The 25,679-nt window shown below is 46.0% G+C and overlaps 1 protein-coding gene across 7 annotated transcripts; it reads left to right on the forward strand.

The window, feature by feature from the left end:
* The first annotated feature begins 1,556 nt into the window (after positions 1-1,556).
* Positions 1,557-11,924, forward strand: GJB6 (gap junction protein beta 6). Of its 7 annotated transcripts, none has more exons than XM_039473281.2 (4): positions 1,557-1,764; positions 3,133-3,249; positions 4,182-4,360; positions 10,295-11,924. In XM_039473281.2, exon 4 carries the CDS (start codon positions 10,310-10,312, stop codon positions 11,093-11,095), a length of 786 nt encoding a protein of 261 aa, XP_039329215.1. In that variant the 5' UTR covers positions 1,557-1,764; positions 3,133-3,249; positions 4,182-4,360; positions 10,295-10,309; the 3' UTR covers positions 11,096-11,924. The 7 variants fall into 7 exon arrangements, with proteins under 7 accessions (XP_039329215.1, XP_039329214.1, XP_039329216.1 ...); XM_039473280.2 differs by having other exon boundaries at positions 3,139-3,249; XM_010332151.3 differs by lacking the exon at positions 1,557-1,764 and adding an exon at positions 1,773-1,867 and having other exon boundaries at positions 3,139-3,249.
* Positions 11,925-25,679: the final 13,755 nt, after the last annotated feature.

Here is a 25,679-nt window from a genome sequence, read left to right on the forward strand (position 1 = left end):
CTTAAACTGTTTATAATCCTCAAAGAAGTTTACAATCTGCTTAGAAAAAGTATTTTACCATGCAAACAGCTGAGCCTGCCTAGAGCATCTGTTTGGGAGAGGAATGGAGACAAGAGCAGGAAGTCCACTGTGGTTAGATTGCGTGCGGCAAGAAAGAGCACCCAAGATTCACTGCACAGGGCACATCTGGGCAATCTGCGGATGTCTAACAAAGAAGCCTAGAGATGCTGGGCGTGGTGGTTCACGCCTGTAATCCCAGCACTTTGGGAGGCTGAGCTGGGTGGATCACCTGAGATCAGGCTTTCCAGAGCAGCCTGGCCAACATGGCGAAACCCAGTTCTACTAAAAATACAAAACGTAGCGGGCATGGTGGCGCACACCTGTAATGCCAGCTACTCAGGAGGCTGAGGCAGGAGAATCGCTTGCACCCAGGAGGCGGAGGTTTTAGTAAGCTGAGATCGCGCCACCGCACTGCATGTAGGCTATGCAACAGAGCGAGACTCTGTCTCAAAAATAAAAAGGCCTAGAGATCTCTGTGTTTCTCCACCCTCCAGGTTCAAGGCCATTCCAGGGACCTCCCCATAGTTTTAAAACTTGACTTGGGCAAATTCTCTAAGAACCTTGTTCTTCTCAAATAAAACACTTTGGGAGGTGGATGTTTATAAAATCTTGGCTTAATTTCTACGACCTTTACGAGACATCTTAAGAACCACTATTAATTGTTTTCTGGAACAATACGACCCAACAAGTGATATATGATTTCAGTGGCGACATTTAATTACCAACCAATTTTGTAGAATAAGCAAGACACACATCTTTTGTCCAATGCAGTACAAGTTTGAACCTGTAAAGCCAGGTCCCTAAACAGCTTCCAACGTTTCCACCCCACTGGCCCTTGCACCACTCTCTGTCCTGGCCCTGAGCTTTCTAGTCCTGACTGATAATCTGGGAAGCAATGGGGTCTCTCCGGGTGCGCTGTTCTGAGGAAGGCCCGCTCCGCTTCCCCGGAGGAGGCTTCAAAGGATGGAGGTAATTAATAAAAACCAACCCCTGTACCTCCTCTAAGTGGTCACTAATTAATAAAGAAACTTCAGGCGCTCCAGGAGAGGGCTGTGCACCCCGCGGGCGAGAAAAGGGCTGGAGTGCCCAAAAAAACTGAGGCTGAGTCCTGGCCAGAACAAAGCCTGCCCCTCACACTGCTCGCCACGGGTGCGCTAGGGAAGAAGGGCTCCCTCGAGGGCCTAGGCAGGCGCCCCAAACCTGCACCCTCCCAGAGGGGACTGGGCCCGCCCTCTGCGCCCCCGAGTGAGAGCACTGCCCCCTGCATCCTTGGTACCCCATTCCCTCCAAGCGCCGGAAGGAGGGCCCCGCGCCAAGCGCACCTCTCAAGGATCCCCTACCCTACGCCCCCTGCCACGGGGAAAGGGTACCCGCCCTGCGCACCCTGCCCCGGGCCCCTTCCCTGCGCTCCCTGGCCCCCGGGGGGGTTGGCCCCTGGCGTCCGCGCCCAGCGCCTCGCTTGCCCCGGGGCGGGGGCTCGTCGGGTGACCGCGCTTGCCTCCCGCAGCCCTCCCGAGCCGCGTCAGGGCAGAGGCGGGGTGGGGCGCGGTTAAAAGGCGCAGCAGGTGGGAGCCGGGGCCTTCACCCGAAGCCCGACGAGAGCCCGACAGCCGGCGGCGCCAGAGCGGGACCCGCCTGCCCGGCCGGAGCGAAGGGTGCCGCCCCCGCGCAGAGCCCGGGCCGGGGCCGCCGGCCACAGAGCAGGTAAGCTGGCGCGGGCCGGCGGGGTCGGGGTCGTGCTGAGAGCAAGCGGGAGGTGCCACCTCGGCGCCGCGGCAGAGGACTCTCTTCCGAGAAGCTAGAGCAGGTGAGGTCGGCTGTTGGTCCCCACCTCGCTCCTGTCCCTCCTGTCGGGCACCGGAGCAGAGCAGGCGGAGCGCGGCCAGGGAGGGTGTCTGGCTGCACGTGGGGCGCCCGGGCCCCCCATTTGCCTGCATCCGCACCCTCCCGTCCGCGCGCCCCGGCCCCGGCCCGATGGCGGTGGGCACCGCCCGCGCTGGCCCCTCTTCACGCGGAGGAACGAGGATGGACTGGTTTGACTTTTACCCCAGCGTGGTCCTTTGACTTGCACAACAGGTTTTATGAACGTTTCGTGTCTCGAATCTCAGCGGCCGGAGTGGGGGCCGGTGCCCTTTCCCCGTTTCATTTGCTGCGTGTTGGATTTTCTAAGCTCTTGGGGGTCACCGGCGTGTCCCCTTGGATTTGGGGAGAAGAAAGGCAGGTCTAGGATGGGGGGGTTTCAGTTCAGCCAAACCCTCGACTCGGGCGGGTGCATCAGTCCCGGGGGAACTGCTGGGTATGGGCTGCGTGTTGGGCTTCCAAGAAACTTGTGAAATGCTGATGACAATAGGGTGGACGAGAGTAATTAAAAGTAATTGGTGACACATCTTAGTTAAAACGTGCAGGCACCAGAAGGCACTTCCTGTCGATGAATGCCAGTCCCTGGTGTCACCGGCTCCCTGTGTTTAGCAGGGGCTGGTCTCCCTTCCTGGGGAGCAGGACGGGTCAGGGTGAGCGTGGCCTGCGCGCAGCTCTGCATTCCCGGAGGGGTTAGGGGCCTGCAGCCAGCGGGGACACAGGCCCAGCGACCTTAGTGTCCGCTGGGGGGGCCAACGCTCTATTTAGCGTCTGATTGAATTGAACCGTGCCGGGCTGTTCTTTTCCCTCAAGTAGACTACGCCATTCAACTGTTTTCTTGCCCCAGTTCTGGCAGAATCTAACCAGTGTTCTAGAAGAAAATGTCCTGCCCCCATGCAGTCTCCTTAGAATTGCAGGGTGCTGCTCAGAACTGCTCCTGTGGAGAGCTTTGTCTGTTGTTTGGATCCAGCAGCGTCTTTGGGGCTCTTGCTTGAAGCCTGCCAAGGAGAGGAGGGGGGTTTTGAAGAGAGAACACCAGGCTCTAGCCTGTCACATAACTAGGGGTGTGGAGGGCGCCTCATTGGCACCGCAGTGGCTAAGTCTGGAAGACGCTGATCAGTTCACCTGCCCCACTGGTTGTTTTTAAACAAATTCTGATTCAGGTAATGATGACTTTATGCTCTTTTTCTTACGCTTTCTCTTCTGAATTATGAGTGTTAGGAAGGAAAAGAAGGAGGGAAGATCTGGCTAAACACTTTCGGTTGTGACGAAAGGAAAATTCTAACTTGCACGCCCTCTTCGTGGATCTCTAATTGAGTTTGGGTATACCAGGTACTGTGAGCAGTTTGCATACATTAGTTTAAATGTTAAATGAGATAAGATTGTGGGGAAGTGACAGCTGACCCAAGCTTCTTGGTCTGTGAGGGCATAACCTTCTAATGGCTACCTGCCTTCGCTTATGATTTCTGTTTTAGTTGCTTGGTGCATGAGCGTAGAACTGGAACCCCGGTTTTCATTCCATTCCATTTTTATTTCCAAAGTCATTTAAATATAGTTGAACTTAAATGTCTAGAAAGGACATAGGTTTGTTTGAATGAACAAACACATATTGCTAACAAGACTCAAAGAAGGAAAGTTTAACCTAATGGAAATTAATTTTTAACCCTTTGAATTCTTAATTTAGTAAGAAACATACGTAATTCCACGAGTTGTCCATTTTTATAGACTCCATAGACAGAAACAACGTTTCACTTTAATGTTAATTTCGAAGTATATGGACCCCACACCCATTGTGTTAATTTGTCTGTACGGTTGCTGAAGTTTTTGGTCACTAAATTTGAAAATTAACTATCAGGTTGAAACATGGATGACCTGAGATTTCTAGAGATAAAAGACATCAATTCTTCCTGATTAAAGAAAGAGCCTGCGATTTTTTTTAAATGTTGATTTGGGAATCAGGGTGTAGCCAGGGTCTGAAAACCTCCCCTGTCCCTGTTTGTATTGCTCAGGGAGTGGGCTTGAGGCTTCAGATTGGGTGTGATTGTTATTTGATATACAAAGAGCTCTGGACCAAAGAGCACCTTTGATTATTTTATGTGTTCAAAGTGTAGAGCATCAGGAAGCTGGCGATTTCTGAACTTACCTCATAACAGTTTGGGGAATGGAGAAAAACTACCCACAGAATTTTTTCAGAGTACACATTGTGGTGGGGGGCGGGGAGAGTTAAAGGAATATGGCAACACGTACTATTTTTCCCTCAACAGGTGACATCCTCACTGACTTCCAGAAACAGAGGAAAGATTGTCGTTCATCTCTTCACAGTGCACTGCTGGCTTCCAGGCACTCAAGTGCAGTAGGAGAAGGAGGTCTGAAGCCCTCGCAGAGGGACCTTGCTCTCATTCTTCGAGTCTGAAACGCTGGGAGTCCTTGGAAAAAAAGACAGGTTTGCTTGCTTTGCTTTGACGTTGTTTTCCTTTTATCTGTGCAGACTCCCCGACTATCCAAAGCTAACTTCGAAATTGCGAGGCACATGTTCCTGTTCTCAGATCTATCAACTATTTGCTAGATGTCCGGGCGCAGTGGCTCACACCTGTAATCCCAACACTTTGGGAGGCCGAGGTGGGCAGATAAGCTGGGGTCAGGAGTTTGAGACCAGCCTGACCAACATGGCAAAACCACGTCTCTATTTAAAAAATAAAATAAAATACAAAAATTAACCAGGTATAGTGGCATGTGCCTGTAATCCCCACTATTCAGGAGGCTGAAGCACAAGCATCACTTGAACCCAGGAGCTGGAGGTTGCAGTGAGCTGAGATTGCGCCATTGCACTCCACTCTGGCGACAGAGCAAGACTTTGTCTCAAAAAAAAAATATTTTTTTTTTCTAAATAACATGGAAAGAACAGAACTATCTAGAAAAATATGCTGAAGGGTAGCCCTCCAACTTTTAGGGGCTTTAGTTTTGCTTCAGTCATTAGTGAAATTATAACGGTATTGCTAAACAAGCTAGCTGTGATTAATTTCTTAAATACGAAGTTTTAAAACAATCAAGAAACTTCGTTATTATGGGCAGATGCCAAGAGATCTAAATTACTTGAATGATAAAAGGAAAGAACAATCTATCTTCAGAATGCTGTGTGGATCTTCAAAAGTAAAATCAATGTTTTACTTATTTTTAGAGCTAGATATTTCAGACTGGAACTTCAGTATCAAGAATGCAGCATCAAGCTGTTCACTATGATTAGATTTACCACAAAATCGAACACAGTTTATCCTTTTAAGTTTGAATGTAATCACATTCTTAGAAGTTAAAGACTACGGAAGCTAGGCATACCTATTCTTTCCTTAAAAGAGAGCCGGAGAGGCATCAGTTAAAATGAACCTCTCTGGTTTCCAAAGAAAGAGTTAATATTTTACTTTGTATTGAAAAAGCTCCTCCCATTGGCTCCAGCCCTCCAGAAGCAGGAGAGGAAAGAGGTGCTGTGTTTATTACAGTTGCAAAGCGTTCCAGTTCCTGTGGATGCAGTGATTTTGGAAAGTAATTTGAAATTGGTGACAATTTTGCAAATTGAAACAGCCTTCCAATCTCCTCCAACCAGGAGGGTTTGTGAAAGAGCATACCCTGTGGTTGTGTGTTTTTACAAGGAAGAGTCTGGGGACTGGAGCTTTCTTTGCCGTCCACCCCACCCCCCACCACCACCACCAACCATCCTTCCTCTGGGCCCCTCTGCAGTCTGTCCAGCCGCAAAAGTCAGGGCAGGAGCAGCCACTGGGGCTGAGTCCCCCCTAATACTTGCTGAGTCTCCCGCGGTTACCACCATCCTCCCGCAGCTCCTTGAGTGGGAGCGTCTCCTGGGACAGCCAGGCCTGGCCAGTGATGGCAGGAATGTGCTGGAAATATTGGGGCTTGGTAACCCGCAGCCAGGCCCATCACCCTGGACTGCCTCTTGACACTTGCCAGGGGAGCTCACCTCTCCTTGGTTCTTGGTCTGCAGAGAATGATACGCAGGGCAGATCCCCGGGGCTGGTTGGTGAGCCCCCCAGAGTGACACAAACTGGAAACGGATGGAAAGAGCCACCGCCTCACTGTCTTGGTTGGGAAACACCTGCTCAGGGTCACTAAGTGCGCTAGGGCAGCCCACTCAGGCCGGGCAGTTTCAGAGAGAGGACACAGTTCTCCCTGGGATCACTTCTGCTGTTAAGAATAACAGGGCCGGGCCAGGCACGGTGGCTCAAGCCTGTAATCCCAGCACTTTGGGAGGACGAGGCGGGTGGATCACGAGGTCGAGAGATCGAGACCATCCCGGTTAACATGGTGAAACCCCGTCTCTACTAAAAATACAAAAAATTAGCTGGGCGTGGTGGTGCGTGCCTGTAATCCCAGCTACTCAGGAGGCTGAGGCAGGAGAATTGCTTGAACCCAGGAGGCGGAGGCTGCGGTGAGCCGAGATCGCGCCATTGCACTCCAGCCTGGGTAACAAGAGCGAAACTCCGTCTCAAAAAAAATAAATAAATAAATAAATAAATAAATAACAGGGCCTTTGTGGCTCCTGCAGGAGGACGCTCCGAACAGGAGACTGTTCTGAGTGACAGGGGGACTGGGCATGCTTGTATTGGGTTTAACCTCATTTTTCTCCGAAAGCTCAGCATCTCATTTACTTTTCCCCCTTTAAAGGCATGGGGGGGGTTGCCGATTTTTAGTACCAGCGTTGTGAAGTGTGCATTGTGAAATAGATTATTTTCTGGTCAGTTTTGCTACGTTGATAGAACAGCCTCAGAAAAATCCAAAGCAATTTAAAAAGCGACCGCCTCTGAGAAGCCCAAAGCTGCAGAGGTCAGGGACCCTGCTTCTAGAAAGCGGGGACCAGTGTTCCTGGGGGAAGATTGTGACCTCTTGACTTTTTCTGTGACTTCAGCCTCTCAGAATCATCCAAGCCGTATCGCCTTCTGGCTCCCTGATCCATCTGCTTCCTAGAAGGTCAGGTCACAGGGGACCAAGGAGTGCTATTGTTCAGGCAGGCCACATGCTAGAGAACTGAGAGAACACAGCCGTCTCACCTGTGGGGCGGGGGCGGGGGCGTCAATTCCATGGACTTTGAAGTGTTGGAGAAAATGAACCATTTATTGGATAAATCAAACACTTGCTGATTGGGCATTTTGTTGACCAAACTTCAATGGGAGGTGTTTCTTGGTTAATAAGAGAACATTTTCACTGTATAAACAAACAGGACTGACCCATAGGTAAACGGCTGCTGTAAAACATATTTAAACATAAAGATTTACCAATTTTCTGGCTCCTCATTGGTCACATTTTGAAATGCGTCTGAGATAGAACATCAACAATTAGGAAAATGTATTATGCCTTTCATCCGAGAATAAAATTAATTGTAGAAATCATATCATTTAACAAGAGCTTTTTACATGGAGCTGCATTTACTGTGAACACCGACCATCGCTCCAGGCTGTGAAGAGTGTGTGGTCTAGGAAAGGGAGCCCTCAGGAAACACACTTTAATTATGCAACGTGGGGACCACGGCTCGTAGGGGAGACCCCCGTGCGTTACCCCCAGCAGACCCTCCCGCCGCCGCTGATGAAATGCTTCAAGGGATGAGAAAACACAGCTTGCAGGGTAGCCTATTTCATTTTTCTTTAAAAAAAAAAAAAAGAGTGCCGAGCGCTGAGAGCCGGATTGAGTTCTTAGTCCCAGATCCGCGCGGCCTCACATTCCAGGGTCGCCGCCCCGTGCCTCAGCCTCTTCCTCGAGCTAGCGTGCGCTCTGTCCCCTCGGCTGTGGGGTGACCTCCGGCCCCTCCGTCTGTCCGCACACCTGTGGATGCGCCCTCGCGGGCCACGTCTTTCCTGAAACATGAAAGCGGCCCACGCTTCTGCTGCTGGCTGCCCGGGGAGCCTGAGTCTCTCAGGCTGGTCCCTGCACGCAGCCAGAACCTGAGTCTCTTTCTCACGACCTTGTGCTGTGGCGTGGACATCCCGCCGATAAGGACATTCCCCCCTAAGGAGCACTGCTATTCCTGAAGTAAAACGCTAGGCTGCAGCTATTAAAGGAACCGTGAAGATACAACCTCCCGACGACAGGAGAGGCGTCAGCAAAGACCGCCGGGACCCCAAGACTCGGTGCCCTTGCCATGGCCATGGTTGCTGTCACTGAACTCTTAACAAGAATTTTCGTGAGGCTGTTTTCGAATGTGCTGGGGGCGCAACAGAAAGTCCCCCAGTTCACACATGGACATTTTCTCTTATTTTAAAAATCAGGATATTTGCCCTCCTCCACGAAGTGGGCCCCTCTTACCATTCTGAATAATAACGTTCTGCTCTCCTGTGGAAATGCTTGAAGAATTAAAAATAGAACAACCATGAGATCCGGCAGTCCCGCTTCTGGATATCCAAAAGACTAGAAAGCAAGGACTCGAACAAATATGAGTCCGCCCTCACTCACAGTAGTGTTACAACAGCGGAAAGGTGGACGCAACCCAGTGTCCATTGACGGATGAATGGGTAAACAAAATGGGGAGCATTCATACGGTGGAACAGTATTCAGTCTCCGAAATAAGGAGATCCTGTCACGTGGACGAACCTCGAGGACAGTATGCTGAGTGAACTAAGCCAGTCCCAAAAAGCCAAGTGCCGTGTATTTCTGTAAAGCAGTCAAAATCATAGACACAGAAAGTAGCATGGTGGTTGCTGACGGCTGGGGAGTGGGGAACGGAGAATTGTTACTTAATGTTCATATCCAAACCAAGGACACAAAATCAGTTTCTCAGAAAGCCAGCTGAACTGGGAGTCAAACTTCTCCGACGGGTCTGCTGACTTTCTAAGTCTACAAAAGATGCTGCCGTGGGGCACACAGTAGCACCCCGATCCGAGGCCAAGGCACTCCTGGGTGGGGAGAGGCTGCCTCCGTTCATCCAGCTGCAGGCACGTGAGCCAGAGTGTGAGGTCCGTGAGGCTGCCTGAGAGGGGGAGGCCGACAGGAGCCTCTCACCCATTCAGGGACGAGAAAGTCTGAGGCTGGTGGACAGAAGGATTTGGGTGACTCCCTCATGCTCTGACAGCCTATTGAAAAAATGTCTGAGTGCATTGCTCTGGGGAGAGGTCTTTTACTTTCTGAAAATTTTCCAAGGGTCCATGTTACCTCCTTTTAGTTTTGAAAGCAGAATGCTGACCAACTCTGTAGTCTTCTGTGGCGGTGCAGGCTAAGAAGCCAGCTGTTTGGGTTATAGCGAAAGTGTCCGCAGCTGTAAAGAAGTCCTTTTTCTCTTGGGCGGTAGAATCGGTGCATTAACAGGGAGGGAGGCGCTGAGTGGCAGGAGCAGCGATCGCCTCCTCAGCCTCCCCCAGCGCAAACAGGACCCGCTGCGGAGGCAGAGCCAGCCCGGGCCTGCTCATACCGGAGATACACTGGAGAACAATTTTTATAAAAGCTTGTGATTCTCTTTTGGAAGATGCTTTCTCAGTAGCTGACAATATTAGATGTCTTAAGAACACATGATTATGGCAGATGATGTTATCCAAGCTAGAATTAGGTATAAATATATTGTATAAAGTAAGATAATAAGTATCTTGTTTGTTTTTCGCCTTCTTAGTCTGTGGGGTAAACCAGATTATGTCATTCCAATGAATGTGTTTTTTTTCCCCCTGAATAAACTATTTCATGAATAAAATCTACTGTGGAAGCTTGGTGAGGCCTTGGATAAAGTCAATTTGGTGGAGTAGATCAGACAGTGATTAAAAGGAAGCTTGGAAACAAATTTGTTTACCTGTATTCCTGGATTAATGCAAATAGCAATCTAATATATGATCTGAATTCAGTTGGATCAAGATGATCTTAATCCCTCCTCCAAAAAGTTATTTCTGACCAAAACCAGAATGTGTTTGGGGGCCGGGCACGGGGGCTCCCGCCTGTAATCCCGGGACGTTGGGAGGCCGAGGCGGGTGGATCATGAGGTCAAGGAATCGAGACCATCCTGGTCAACATGGTGAAACCCCGTCTCTACTAAAAATACAAAAAGTAGCTGGGCGTGGTGGTGTGTGCTTGTATTCCCAGCTACTCCGGAGGCTGAGGCAGGAGAATTACTTGAACCCGGGAGGCGGAGGTTGTAGTGAGCCGAGATCGCACCACCGCACTCCAGCATGGTGCCTGGCAACAGATCGAGACTCTGTCCCCCGCACCCAACAAAAAAAGAGTATGTTTGGGGTAGGCATTTCTTTTCAGAAAACCTCGGACTAGCATAGCAGGGAGTCGAAGTTGTAAAGTATCACAGCCTGCTTTAATAGAAAGTTCCTTCAGTCTGTACTATCACTCTGCCGCTTTCCCAAGGCCTCTCCCACTAATAAACCTTTGCCCACGTTTGTCTGTTTAGGGTGAAACCGGCACAATGGATTGGGGGACCCTGTACGCTTTCATCGGGGGTGTCAACAAACACTCCACCAGCATCGGGAAGGTGTGGATCACCGTCATCTTTATCTTCCGAGTCATGATCCTCGTGGTGGCTGCCCACGAGGTGTGGGGTGACGAGCAGGAGGACTTTGTCTGCAACACGCTGCAACCGGGTTGCAAAAATGTGTGCTACGACCACTTCTTCCCGGTGTCCCACATCCGGCTCTGGGCCCTCCAGCTGATCTTCGTCTCCACCCCGGCGCTGCTGGTGGCCATGCACGTGGCCTATTACAGGCAGGAAACCGCCCGCAAGTTCAGGCGAGGAGAGAAGAGGAATGAATTCAAAGACATAGAGGACATTAAAAAGCAGAAGGTTCGGATAGAGGGGTCGCTGTGGTGGACGTACACCAGCAGCATCTTTTTCCGAATCATCTTCGAAGCGGCCTTTATGTATGTGTTTTACTTCCTTTACAGCGGGTACCACCTGCCCTGGGTGTTGAAATGTGGGATTGACCCCTGCCCCAACCTTGTTGACTGCTTTATCTCTAGGCCAACGGAGAAGACCGTGTTTACCATTTTTATGATTTCTGCGTCTGTGATTTGCATGCTGCTCAATGTGGCCGAGTTGTGCTACCTGCTGCTCAAAGTGTGTTTTAGGAGGTCAAAGAGGGCGCGGGCACAAAGCAATCACCCCAACCACACCCTAAAGGAGAATAAGCAGAATGAAATGAACGAGCTGATTTCAGACAGTGGTCAAAATGCAATCACAGGTTTCCCAAGTTAAACATTTCAAGGTAAAATGTAGCTGGGTCACAAGGAGACTTGTCTTCTCCAGAAGGCAATGCCGACCTGACAGTCCCTTCTCTAGCCTGAAGAGTTTGTCTTTATAAATGACTTTCATAGTAAATAGACACCTGAGGTACCCTTTTGTAGGATATTTGTGCCATTCTTACGCAACGTAATCAAGTACGTGGTCCGTCTCTGGAAACAAGCGACTGCTTGAGAGAGGAGTGTTGCTGTCACTTCGACAGCTTCACTGGGCCTCTGACAAAGTGGGTACTTTCTGAAAATTTGTGTAATTGTTGTTGATAAAGGACGTTTATCTAGAAATTGATACTTTTATTAGGAAAAGATATTTTTATAGGCTTGGGAGGTTTTTAGTTCTGACTTTGAATTTATATAAAGTATTTTTATAATGACGAGTCCTCCTTACCTGGAAAAACATGCCATGTTAGTTTTAGAATTACACCACAAGTATCTAAATTTGGAACTTACGAATCAGCTTCGAAGCGGCCTTTATGTATGTGTTTTACTTCCTTTACAGCGGGTACCACCTGCCCTGAGTGTTGAAATGTGGGATTGATCCACATTTCAATGGATTGAGGGTCTATCTTATAAATATTATTTGCATTGTCCGTTGGCAAATTTGTGAACTATCATGGGACGCTTAAGGTGGAAAGTGTTCATTGCACAATATATTTTTACTGCTCTCTGAATGCAGGCGGAACAGTACGGAAGCGGAAGGCTTTTTAACTCACCTATTTGCCAATCATTGCAAACTGAAGCATGAATGTGATTGCCTCAATAAAGCTTGGCCCCGTTGCTTAAGCCTTCACGTGTCTTATGGTTTCTTCACCTGGGCACCAGCTGCCATCCCTCGTGGTATGAGGAGTGAGTTGGGTGCTTTTGCTGAGAAGGCTGCCAGTTACTGTGGGAGAGGGACCCAGGACTTCAACAGGTATTCTTGCATCCTCACTGCAAATGAGCAGAGGCTACGTTTAGCAGCCTACGGGACACTCAGCGTGGAGGGGGCCGCTTATATGACACTGGGTTAATGCCCTCCAGGTCAGTTCATCCTGGATAGAGAGGAGGTCAGGGAGATCTGAAGCCTTCATCCCACGTACAAGCAAGATCAGTGCTTGAGAGCTCTCATGCGCTGCCGGTAGGAACATAGTAGCGTGCAGCATTATAGAAAGCAGGATGGAGACTCCTTAAAATATTAAAAGTAAAATGGTCAAATGATCCAGCAATTGCCCTGTTGGATATATGGCCAAAAGAATTAAAACCAGGATCTCAAAGAAATATTTGCACATCTGTGTTCACTGCAGCGTGACTCACAATGGACAAGATGCAGAAACAACCCTCCTCTCTCTTTCATTTTCAACTTCTTCCTCTTTCATTTCTGCTCTTTAATCTCTCTAGACGTGCCTTCCCTCTCGAGCTCCAGCCTGGTCTCTCCACACCCTGCGATCAGGATTCTCAGAATGGCAGACACTTACATCCTTTTCCCACCGGTTCCTTGGCACTGAATCTGGGACGAACTTCACCACGGAACTGAAGCCATTATCAGCACCAATGCCTTTCTGATTGCCACATCTGATGGCTTCTTCTCAGGTGTCTTCTTCCAACAATTCTTTTACAAATCTTTACTGACTAGGCAGGGCGGTTTGTGCCTGTAATCCCAACACTTCATGAGGCCAAGGCAGGAGGATCGTTTAAGGCCAGGAGTTTGAGACCATCCTGGATTCTTTGTACAGCAAGACCCAACGTCTACAAAACACACACACACACACACACACACACACACACACACACACCTTGTGATCCCAGCATGGGAGGATCACTGGAGACCAGGAGGCTGAGGCTACCATGATCTATGATCACACCACTGCACTCCAGCCTGGATCATAGAACAAGAACTTATCTCAAAAAAAAAAAAAAAAAAAAGATTAAATAAAAATAATACTTTACTGGATTTCCATATACTGCCCAACCTAACCATGATTCTCCTCCCCCACCTCCACCTGCCCATCTATCTCCTACACTGGCTTCTGTTCCTCTCTTCATCCTCAGGTAAATTTACCCCAAGAACCTTTTATTACTCACCCTACACTCTTCCTCAGCACTCTCATTCATCTGTACAATTACCCGATGAGATATTGGCCCCATTTTACAGATAAGAACACTGAGGCTCAGAAAGGTTAAACAGAGGCCAGGTGTGGTGGCTCATGCCCGTAATCCCAGCACTCTGAAAGGCCCAGGCAGACAGATCATTTGAGGCCAGGAGTTCAAGACCAGCCTGGCCAACATAGTGAAGCCCCACGTCTACTAAGAATACAAAAATTAGCTGGATGTGGTGGCAGGTGCCTGTAATCCCAGCTACTCGGTAGGCTGAGGCAGGAGAATTGCTTGAACCTGAGAGGCAGAGGTTGCGGTGAGCTGAGACTGTGCCACTGGACTCCAACTTGGGCGACAGAGTGAGACTCAGCCTCAAAAAAAAAAAAAAAAAAAACAAAGGCTGAGTAGCTTGAGCAAGGTCACATAAGCAGCCGAATCAAGATTCACAGCAGGTCTGACAGTCTCTAAAGCCAGTGGCCTTCCCCCTGCATTGCCCTGCCTCCCCCTTCCCCAGGCACTAGAACCACGTGTACTATGTAACGTAAAGGCACCACGTCCCACCAGCCGGCTCCACAACGCCCTACGCACAGCCACTCACGCTTCTGGTGGACCCCGCCTGCTTCTCCCTCACTCTGGATTATTCTGAAGTAAATACCAGACATAGAATTTCATCTCAAATGTTTCAGTATGGATCTTTTAAGAATACAGACTAATCTTTCAAAACAGCTCAATGCCATCATCACACTAAAACTATAGCCAGTGTTCACTGACTGTCCTAAAAGTGTTTCTTTCTTTTTTCTTAATTAAACTTATTACCTGGAGATAACTATAGATTCACATGCAGGTATAAGAAATAATACAGGGGCCGGGCGCGGTGGCTCAAGCCTGTCATCCCAGCACTTTGGGAGACCGAGGCGGGTGGATCACAAGGTCAAGAGATCGAGACCATCTGGTCAACATGGTGAAACCCCGTCTCTACTAAAAATACTAAAAATGAGCTGGGCATGGTGGCACGTGCCTGTAATCCCAGCTACTCAGGAGGCTGAGGCAGGAGAATTGCTTGAACCCAGGAGGCGGAGGTTGCAGTGAGCCGAGATCGCGCCATTGCACTCCAGCCTGGGTAACAAGAGCGAAATTCCGTCTCAAAAAAAGAAAGAAAGAAAGAAAAAGAAAGAAAAAGAAAGAAAGAAAGAAAGAAAGAAAGAAAGAAAGAAAGAAAGAAAGAAAGAAAGAAAGAAAGAAAGAAAGAAAGAAAGAGAAAATACAGAGATCCCATGTCTCTGTGCTCCTTGCGGTTTCCCTGGTGGTAATTCTTGCACAACTGTAGTGTAAGATCCCTATCAGGAAACTGACATTGGCACTGTCAAGATATAGGACGTGTCCATCACCGTAAGGACCCCTCAGACTGCCGCCTTTTATGCCCACACCTAACTCCTTCCTGCGCCACCTCCCATCTCCTTTGGAACTCCTGCTCATTGTAAAGAATTTTATACGTAAGGAATCATGCAGTACGTAACCTTTAGGGATTGCTTCCATGTTGACTGTTTCTGGTTTTTTACTTATATAAATAATATGAACGTTCATGTATAGATTTTTCTGTGAATGAAAGTTTTCATTTCTCTGTGATAAATGCCCAGGCATCCACTTGCTAGGCCATATGTCAGCTGCGTTGTTCTTTTTTGAACTCCAAACTGTTCCCCAGAGTAGCTGCCCCATTTTACCATCCCACCAGTAACGGAAGAGCAATCTAGTTTTTCCTCATTCTCACCGGCATGTGGTACTGTTACTATTTTTTATTTTATTTATGCGGGCTGGTGTGCTTAGCTCACATTTCCCTCGTTGCATTAGCTGACGTTAAACATCTTTTCATGTGCTTATTTGCCATCTCTGTATCGTCTTCCTGTCTTTTGTCCGTGTTCTATATTGATTGTCTTTCTACTGTTGAGTTTTGATCGTTCTTTATGTATTCTAGGCACTGGTTTGGACAGATACGTGGTTTGCAAATATTTCTTCACTTCGTGGCTTTAATACAAATTAAACACATCTCTAGCTTTTATTTCCATCTTCTTGACAAGGTCTTTGAAGAACAAGTTTTTCACTTTAATGAAGCACAATTGATCACTTTCTCTTTTATGAATTGCATTTTGGGTGTCAAGTCTCAGAACTCTGCCTAGCACCCTGATCCTGAAGACTTTCTCCTAGTGTTTCTGAAAGTATTATAGTTTTACATCTTATTTTTAAGTCTGTGGCCCATTTCGAGTTAAATTTTAGATAAAGTCTGAGACTTAAGTTGGGGTTCATCTTTTTACATGCAGATGTTCAGTAGCTCCAGCACCATTTGATAAGAAGGCAATCTCTTCGCCGTTTGAATTTCTTTTGCGTCTTCATCAAAAACCAGTTGGGCATGTTTGGATGGGTCTAGTTCTGGATTCTCTGTTCTGATCCTTTGACCATTGGATCTATCCCTCTGCAAATATCAGGCAGTCTTAATTATTGTAGCTACATAATAAATGTTGAAATCTGCTAGAGTAACTCTTCCCACTTTATTCTTCTTTGACAAATTGTTTTAGCTATTCTAGTTCCTTTGCCTTTCTATTATATGAATGGATCCATTATAAGAATTATTTTAGAATAATCTCATCTATGTATGCAAAAACTTTTACTGGGATTTTGATAGAAATGGTATTAAACCTGTATATCAATTTGGGGAGTATTTACATCTTTACATCATCCTATGAGCAAACACAGTTTATCTATTTATTTGTATCCTCTTCAATATCTTTCACCGGTGTTATGTGGTTTTCAGCATACAAGTCATGTAAACATACTGTTAGAGTTATATTTTATATATTTCACTTTCTTTTATTGATTATAGTATTTTAATTTCAATGTTCCCATGCTCATTGCTATTATATAGAAATACATTTGGGTTCTGTTTTCTAAATTATTTGTTTGAGTCCTCAAATTTTATTGAATTCACTTATTGGTTCTAGATTTTTGTAGATTTTTAAGGATTCTACACAATCATATGTAGACAATCATATCATTGGCAAATATGAAGAATTTTATTTCTTCCTTTCCTGTTCATATGTCTTTTAGTTTATTTTCTTGTCAAATTGTGCTGGCTAGACATTCCAGCACTACGCTAAATATGAATGGTAAAGGAAGAAATCCTTTCCTTGTTCCTGGTTTCTAAGGGGAGCTAAGTCTTATAGCATTAAGGGCCCAGTCTTTCACCATTAAGTATAATCTTAACTATAGTTTTTTAGTAGATGCTCTTTACCAAGTTCAGGAAGTTAATCTCTATTCTCATTCTTCTGAGAGTTGTTAAAATCATGAATGGGTTTTGAAATTTGGCCAAAAAAAAGTTTTCTGCATTAATTGATTAATCGTTGTTTTTCTTTTTTAGTCTGTTAATACGGTAGATTATATTGACTGTTGTTTTAATATTAAACCAGCCTTGCATCCCTGGAATGAACCTCACTTCGTCATGATGTGTAATCCTCTTTATATAGTACCAAACTCCATTTGTTACTATTTCATTAAGAAGTTTTCAATCTATTTTAATGGTGGATATTGGTCTGTAGTTTTCTTTTTTGTATACTGCACTTGTCTGGTTTTAGGATCAATATGACACGAGAGTCACAAAATGTCCTGGGAAGTGCTCCCTCTTTTTCTATTTTCTGGAAAAAAAAATCAAGTAGAATTGGTGGTGATCCTCTTTCAAACATTTGGTAGAATTCTACAGTGAAATTATCTGAACCTTGGATAATTCTTTCCTGAGAGATTTCTAATTATAAATTCAAATTCCTTAACAGTTACAGAGCTCATATCATCTATGTTATATTGGTTGAATTATGGTAGTTTGTGGGTTGTGAGGAAATGGTCCATCTTGTCTAAGTTGTAAAGTGTATGTGTAGCGTTGCTCACAAGATTCCCTTATTATTGCTTTGATGTCCACAGCGTCTGTATCGATATATCCTGTTTCGTTCCTGACATTGGTAATTTATGTCTTTTCTCTTTTTCTTTGTCAGCCTTCCTAGAGTTCATCAATTTTGAATTTTGTTGATCTTTCCAAAGAACCATCTCTTTATTAATTTCCTCTTTCCTTTTTCTGTTTTCAGGTAAAATGATTTCTGCTCTTACCTTTATTGTTTTCTTCCTTCTTGCTTTTGGTTTATTTTGCTTTTCCTTTTCTAGGTTCTTGGAGTAGGAACTTAGAGCTCAGTCTTTTCCTCTTTCCTACGGTATGCATTCAGCATTATACATTTCCCTATTAGCACCCCTTTAGCTATGCTAACAAATTTTGATATGTTGTATTTTTAAATTTCATTTAGTGCAATGGATTTGGAAGTATGTTTTAGTTTCCAAGTGTTTGGAGATTTTCCTATTATCTTTCTCCTATTTATTTCTAGTTTGATTTTATTATGGCCAGAGAACACAACTATTATTTTATTCTTTGAAATGTATTGAGGCTTGTTTTACAGCTTATGTATTAAGATGCCCTTTTACTCTTATGTTTTGACATCAGAATAATGTCTGTGGCCTTACTAACCCTGGGGAGACTGTCCCTCCCATGGCCAGCTAATTCCTAGAGATGGCAAACAACTCCCTGTGAATGCACCAATCATTTGCAAACCAATCAATCCAACCTAGACCCTAACCACCCCCTTCGTCAGTCGCTCACAGAGATTTCACATTCTAGGTCACTGTCTTCCTGCCCTGATCATCCCAGGGCCAAGTATCAAACCAATGGGGATAGCCCCTATGCCTCAGAGCCCCCCGAAATTTTCACACTAGCCAATCCCAAGTCTGTTAAGCCTGAGTACTCTGCCTGGCCTTTCCAGAGAAACGACACTAAAGGCTCTTGCCCACATTTTCCCCGACCCCCTCTGCCTCCTGACTGACTCTGGTGCTTTTCCATGTGGCCCTGCATGGTCCTACTTCGACAGCACTGTGAGTAAAAACCTCTTTCTTCATGACAGTCATTCCCATGCCTGCATTTCTTATCACACCTGATTAAAACAAATCCTTGGTACACATTCATTGCACTAGGAAAGAATGTATATTTCAGTGTTGTCGAGTGAAGTGTGCAGTAAATGCCAGTTAGAGCCTGTTGGTTGATGGGGTTGCTAAGTTCTTATATGTCCTTGCTGGTTTTCTGCCTAGTTTTTCTATCAGTTATTGAGAGGGATATTCAAATGTTCATCTATATTTGTGGGTATGTCTATTTCTTCTTTCAGTTCCATCGGTTTTTGCATCGCTTATTTTTCAGCTTTGTTATTTGGTGCATACACGTTTAGGATTGCTATGTATTTTTAGTGAATTGACACTTTTAGCATTACATGACGTCTCTCTCTGTCTCATGACTTTCTTTGCTCTGAAGTCTACATGATATGACTTCTTCTATTCTTTTACTTTTACTTGCCTTTTGATGTTTTAAGGCTTAGATCTGCCATTTTTTATTTTTTCTTTTCTGCTTGTTATGTCTGCTTTTATTTGTGTTTTCTTTTCCTCGTGGCTTTCTGTGGTTTGCTTAAATGCTTTTTAGAATTTTATTTTTATGTATCTATTATTTTTGTTTGTATCTTTCTGGAGCATTTTTAGAGGTTTTCCTAGGTATTACATTGTATTTACATAACTTATCACAGTCTTCTAATGTCCTCACTTTACCAGTTTGAGTGACATATAGAAACCTTACTTCCCATTATGTCCCTTAACCCTTCTCTATTTATAATTGTCTTAGGTGTTTCCTCTACATATATTTAGAACCACATCAGTCAGTGTTATAATTTTTCTCTCAACTGTTAAATATAATTTAGAAAACACAAGAGAAGAAGGAAAACCTATCGTGTTTACCCATATTGTTACTTACCATGTTCTTTCTTCCTTTCTGATGTTCTAAGACACCTTCTTTTATCATTTTCTTTCTGAATATAGAACTTCTGTTGGTCCCCAGAACTCTGTTCATTTGTTTTCAGTCTCTATTCTGTTGTTTAGATTGAGTGGTTTCTATTGTTTTGGTCCACTAATTCCTTCTATTGTTAGTTGTTGTATTTTTATTTCAGTTATTGTATTTTTCCGTTCTAAAATTGCCATTTGGTTCTTCTCTATGTCATCTATTTCTTTGCTGACATTTTCTGTTTCTTTGCTGAGGCTTTCTATTTCTGTTTATAACATGGGGACCTGTATTACTATAACAAAAGCCTTGACATTTGTGTCATCAGAATCCCAGAAATTGAGGAGAAAAAGGGCAGGACTGAAAAAAGTACTTGAAAAAATAATGGTGGAAAACTTTCCAAATTTTGCAAGAGATCCAAATCCACAGATTCAAGAAGTGAACCCTAAACAAAATAAACTCAAATTAATTGGAAGTCTTTTTATCATGACTGCCTTAAGATCTTTGTCAGATTATTCTAACATCTCTCTCATCTTGGTATTAGCATCCACTGATTGTTTTGTTTATTCAGGTTGAGGTCTTGGGTCTCAGTGTGACAAGAGATTTTCAGTTAAAACCTGGACATTCTGACCAGGCACAGTGGCTCATACCTGTAATCCCAGCACTTTGGGAGGCAGAGGTGGGTGGATCACCTGAGGTCAAAAGTTTGAGACCAGCCTGGCCAACATGGTGAAACTCCATCTCTACTTAAAAAAAAAAAAATACAAAAAGTTAGCTGGGCATGGTGGTGGGTGCCTGTAATCCCAGCTACTCAATAGGCTGAGGCAGGAGAATCACTTGAACCCAGGAGGAGGAGTTTGCAGTGAGCTGAGATCGTGCTACTGTGCTCCAGCCTGGGCAACAACAGTGAAATTCTATCTAAAAAAAAAAAACAAAAAACAAAAAAAAACTGGACACTCTGGGTGTTATGTCATAAGACTCTGGATCGCCCTTAAACCCTCTGTTTTCACTGGCTTTCTGTATCACCACTCCAGAGGGGAAGGGATGGGTGCCACCTCATGCTGTCAGGTGGAGGTAGAAGTCCAGCTTTTCCGCTTGGCCTCCATTGACACCCAAGGTGAGGAGAGGCTCCTTGTCAGGCAGGGTTGACAGTTCCAGCTCTCAGTGTGATCTCCACCAACACCATGGTGGGGATGGCCCCTTTTCTAGTGGGCAGTGATGAAAGTCCTGACTCTCCACTAGACCTTCTTTGACACCACCTGGGGGAGAGACAGGGGTGCCTCCTTACTGCTAGAGGGGATGGGGTCCAGACTCCCAACACGGCCACCACTAACATCATGTGGCAGGAGGGTCTTGTTGCCTGCTGGGACAAAAGTCCAAGCTCCCTACCCGGCTTTTGCTGACACTGTCCCAGTGGGGATATTGGGGCATCCTATTACAGCCTTGCTAGGGCCGAAATCTGGGCAACCTGTTTGACCTTCGCTGGCACGGGTGGTAGCAGGGACAAAGTTTTCTCTGGGATATTTGGCTAAAGTAGAGTGGTTATTGTCTAAACTTTTTATGTCTTGCTAGGCTTTCCCTTTACTGGCCCTTTGATGGGAGGCAGAAGGCTCTTCCTGGCTTGTCTGTGAGTTTGTTCTCTTTTTGTTGACACCATCTGTGTTTTCAGTCACTGGCCTCCCAACCCCTCCAACCCCACTCCAGCCTCAGTTTCCCAGTTCATCTCTCAGTCTGCGAGAGAGTGATGGGGAGTCTCCATGCTCCCCATTTTCAACCTTCCCGAGGTCACTTGCTGTTTCTCAAGGGTGATTTTCTTATCCCCACCTCTCGGCATTGCACAAGCTCTCTTCTACCTGGAACGGCCCGCCTGCCTGTCCCCTCCTCCAGCCTGCCCTTCTAGACCAGTTCAAAGTCTTCTTGGGGATTCCCCCCTCTTCCCCACTAGGCAGCGTCATCCCTCCTGATCCTCCTCCCCAGGGTGCTCTGAGGGTGCTTCCGCTTTCCTAAGTTCTCACTGCTTCTCCGCTAGGGCAGGGGCTCCTGGACAGAGAAGAGCTGACCTCATTCCCTTTGCTCCTGCCTCAACATGAGCCTTCACATCCTGAGCACCCAACGGATGTTGAAATAATCGGCATCTGGAATGCCGATCATTTTCCTCCTGACTTTGTGGTGTGGCTGTTGGGAAGGGAGGAAGGCTCGTTGGCTTCCTTACTGTGGAGGACCTGCCGGTAGCTTTCTGAAGCCCTGTGAATAACCTCCCTAAGTGCCAGAACTGCTGTTGCCATGGTTTCTCCCACCCATGAGGAGTACTTAGGTGAATGCTGATGGAAGAACGGAGCGGGCTGGCCAAGGCCTTTTCGGGTCATTTCAACAGGGAAAAAGTTGGTGAAGTAACAGAAGGCCTTGAAATCATTCAGACGACAGAGTGCAGTGGGAAAAATCTCACCAAGATGAGAAATGAAATTCACTGTGAAACTACAGCCAAGAATCTCTTTAAAGATAACACTACAGACAGCAGAGACTCTATCATTAATCAGCCTGAGAAATGTGAAGTGCTTGTCAACCTAAATTATGTCTAGGTATGATTTATTAGACAGACACGAAGTTATTTCTAACTTTTCCCTAACCTAACTTTTGAGTTTATAGATTCAGGACTAATGTGGTATTTTAAATTGTGGTTAGCTGTAAGCTAAATAAATAAATAATTTTTTTTATTTATAAAAATAAATAATAATTTTATTTATTTATTTATTTTTATAAATAAAAATAAATAATTATTTTTAAATAATTATTTAAATATTTATTTAAATATTAAATAAATAAATAATAATAAAAACTCCTGAATAAATAAATAATTATTTCTTTGTATGCCATTTACTCTCATTCATCTTTTATTAACTTAGACATTCATTTTTCTATTTGAAATATATTAATACAACATGAGACAGTCTCTTCTGACTGGTAGCCAGTAGCTATCCAACTCTTCAATGTTCGCTGAAGAGAAGGCATAAATCCAGAGGGGAATTGACTGTCTCTGGCTGAACTCCAGCCCTAAGGGAGACCCATGAGTGGTCTTCTAGACTGTGCTCATGAAGGGGTATGCCTGACACTTGTCAAAAACTACTATTTAACTTCAGAATTAATCAGAGAGAGAGGCTCTTGGCTGGAAGTGTGCCAGAGGCTCTAACCTCCTTAACAGAGGTGTGGGATTTGAAATTTATCACGTTGTGTTCCCCCCCATACACCACATTTCTGCGTGCTGAAGACAGTCACCCTTCGGTTGGAGCTGATGCTAATGGAATCACGATCTTAAGTTTCCCCAGAAGTACATTTGTCAAAATAGTGCTATCCTAATCGGTTCAGGCCACTATAAGAGAATACCATAGACTGGGTGGCTTATAAACCACAGAAATTTATTTTTCACAGTTCTGGATGCTGGAAGTCCAAATTCAGACATCAGGAGATTTGGTGTCTGGTGAGGGCTGCCTCCTGGTTCACAGACCGGGCCTTCTCACCATACTCTCCAATGGCTGAAGGGCAAGGGAGCTCTCTGGGATCTGTTTCTTAATGGCACTAATTCTGTTTCCCTTTAGCACCCCCACAAGACCCCACCTCCTAATTGGGGGTTAAGATTTCAACACAGGAATTTCAGGGGGGATGCAAACATTCAATCCATAACAAGTGCTACATCCGACTATAAGATCATAAGAATCAAATTCATATAGACTATAGCCTATGGTTTCCCAAACCTACCAGATCAGAGCTTCTGGTCCCACAACCGATAAATCTGTGTTTTTAACAAACTTAGGAGTTGATTTTTCTTTTTTTTTTTTAAGACAGAGTTTTGCCCTTGCTCTTGTTGCCCAGGGTGGAGTGCAATGGCTCAATCTCAGTTCACCACAACCTACACCTCCTGGGTTCAAGCGATTCTCCTGCCTCAGGCTCCAGCGTAGCTAAGATTGCAGGCACCCACCACCACACCCAGGTAATTTTTTGTGTTTTTCGTAGAGACAGGGTTTCACCACATTGGCCAGGCTGGTCTCGAACCCCTGACCTCTAGTGATCCACCCACTTTGGCCTCCCAAAGTGCTGGGATGACAGGCGTGAGCCACCGTTCGTGGCCAGGAGTTGATTTTTAATCAGCCAGCCTCATTCCAGATTGCACGGAGCAGCAAAATGCTCCCATTTCAGTGCACCTAAGAATCACCCGGTGCGGTTGTTTAAAACGTCCATCCCAGCGCCCACCTTCGGAAGGTTGAATTCAGTCAGCCTGGGGTGGGCTTGGGAATGTGCACTTTGATAAGTTCCTCGGGTCATCTTTATCTCATGCTGGTCTTCAGAAACTCTCCCAGACACATGCCATTTCAAGCGGCCAGTGGAAATACCTGCGCTTCTCTGAAATAGTTCCACTCTGGACGCGCAGCTGTGAAGTGTGTGCTGCATTCTGCCATTGGTGCGTAATCACTCGGCGCTTTTCAGCCCTATGGACTCAAAACATGAGTCTGTCCTTTCAGCAACCTGTTCCACGCTGGGAGGGGGTGGCGGGGTCAGGCAGTCCCCGCCCTGGGAGGGCCACCATGTCACCAGCTGCTGCTCCCTCCCCTCGCCTGCCCTGCGCACCTCCCCACCAAGGGCTTCCCCAGCCTCGATCTCTAGGCGGTTAGAGATGGTCGGTAAGTCGTTCTTTCAAACACTCTGCAGTCAGCGAGAAACCACACGAAAGCCCTCGGGGAAACGCCTTTCGGGATCTACTTTCCGTCGGTATCCTACTCAGCCTATCGGTTTCTGCTTCCTGTGGGGCTACAGCCCTCGCTTCTTTTTCTGTCCACGCCTTTGCTCTGTTCTCCAGTGGCTATCTTCCTTCTCCTTTCTTTCGAGTGTTCTCCGTTATCTTCTCGGATACAGACAGCAGGTCAGGAGCCACGCCCGTCACACGGCTAGAGGTGCCCTGATGCGCTCGGTGCCTTCCAGATTTGGATGTGGCTGCGAGGCGGGCTGGCCAGAGAACAATCAGGTCAGCCAGGGTCATTATTCCCATCTTCTCTCTGAGGACAGAGGTAGGGAGCCTTCTGGCCCCAGATGTTCCTTCTTCCAGCTGTGGCTGCCTCCATCCCGCAGAGTGAGCCTTTAACTCGGAGATCCTAATGCCCCGGTCCTGTGCCAGGCACCGCACGCGTTCCGGATGGGGACGGTTCACCCTCCCCTTACAGAAGAGGAAGGACGCGCAGAAGGCTGAGCTGTTCTGCCTAAGGCCATCGAGTTGCTAAACAAAGAAGCAGACTCAGATTCCCGCCTCACTGACCCTGGGATGTGAAATAGGAAAGGGTGAGGCAGCAAGCCCGGCTGCCCTCCAGGGCTTTTCCCAGGCGCTCTCTTAGGTTCCCCCTCAAACACCCTTCCTGGTGCAGGCTCAGGAGAGCGCACAGGGCAAGGCGGGAAGCCACCTGTGACCTGGGTGAGACAGGGAGGACCCCAAAGGCCTCCAGCTTGGTGTAGGTGCGTTTTCTCTCTCCCAGGTGGCTAGAAGGAGAATCTGATCAGATTTCATCAGGAGTCAGGTTGACCTGAAACTCAGCTGCAGTGTTCACTAAATTGAGCTCACTCCTGGTATCTAATGGAAACAGGGACATTTTACTTTGCTCTTCAGCCTAACCTCAATCTCCTATGTCATCACTGTCTAACAGCTCGTTTGTTTGGTTTCATTGGTGCTTGAGCTGGAAGCAGGTTGAGACATGGATTTCATATCATTTGGCTTCTAGTAAAGCTCACAACTCAATAAATGAAAATGTATACCCATTCATGAATCAAAACTTCCAAGTCTAGCCAAAGTAAGTTTCACATAAGTCATCTGAAATAATAAAACTATTATTTATAAGGGAAATTAAAAAGCATTTAGTAAGTAAAATAAGAATTTTCAACATTATCTGCTATATAATTTTAAGTCATCGAGCAGGTTGCTTCTGGTTGAAGTAATGGTGAGCGACTTCATTCAAGACAAACGCTACTGCTGAGAACAGGAGAAGCACAAGGCAGAGAAAACATCCGTTTGGACTCATCAGAGAGCTGCGGAAGCAGCAAGGGCTTGACGGGCTGAGATCTCAGAGAGAAAGACAAAACAAAGAGGTAAGAGAGTTGCCAATCTGCAAAACAAAGAATAAATGAGCAAACAAAAACCATAAGTAGATACCCCAGGCTTTCAGTTCAGACCTTGAAAGGACTGAGAGGACTCCCCTGAAATCAGCTGACGCTCACCAAGACTAAAGCCAAGCTTTGAATTCGCTTAATCTTTGGCTGGATTAATACTTTTCCTACCCCCCAACTGCCTTCCAGAAGCAAAAATAAATCCTGCTGGGAGGAGTCAGCATCGGCCTGGGGCTCTAGGTGCTACGGTCACATTCATCCTCCCACAGAGCCACCCTCTACTCACAGTGCCAACCTCGAGTTCTCTCTTATTTCTGGCACTTCGGGACCTTTCCTTTATTTCTTTTGCTTAGTTATTTGTCAAGGTTTTCATGTGATATTTTCTTGAGAATTATTACATTTAATGTGAGAAGAGAAACTTCTTGGGTCC

The sequence above is a fragment of the Saimiri boliviensis genome, chromosome 16 (assembly GCF_048565385.1).
Source record: "Saimiri boliviensis isolate mSaiBol1 chromosome 16, mSaiBol1.pri, whole genome shotgun sequence".
Classification (NCBI taxonomy): Eukaryota; Metazoa; Chordata; class Mammalia; order Primates; family Cebidae; genus Saimiri; species Saimiri boliviensis.

Bases quoted from the DNA above. Each gene is read 5' to 3' on its own strand.
- GJB6 (XM_039473281.2), top strand. From the start codon at position 10,310: ATGGATTGGGGGACCCTGTACGCTTTCATCGGGGGTGTCAACAAACAC.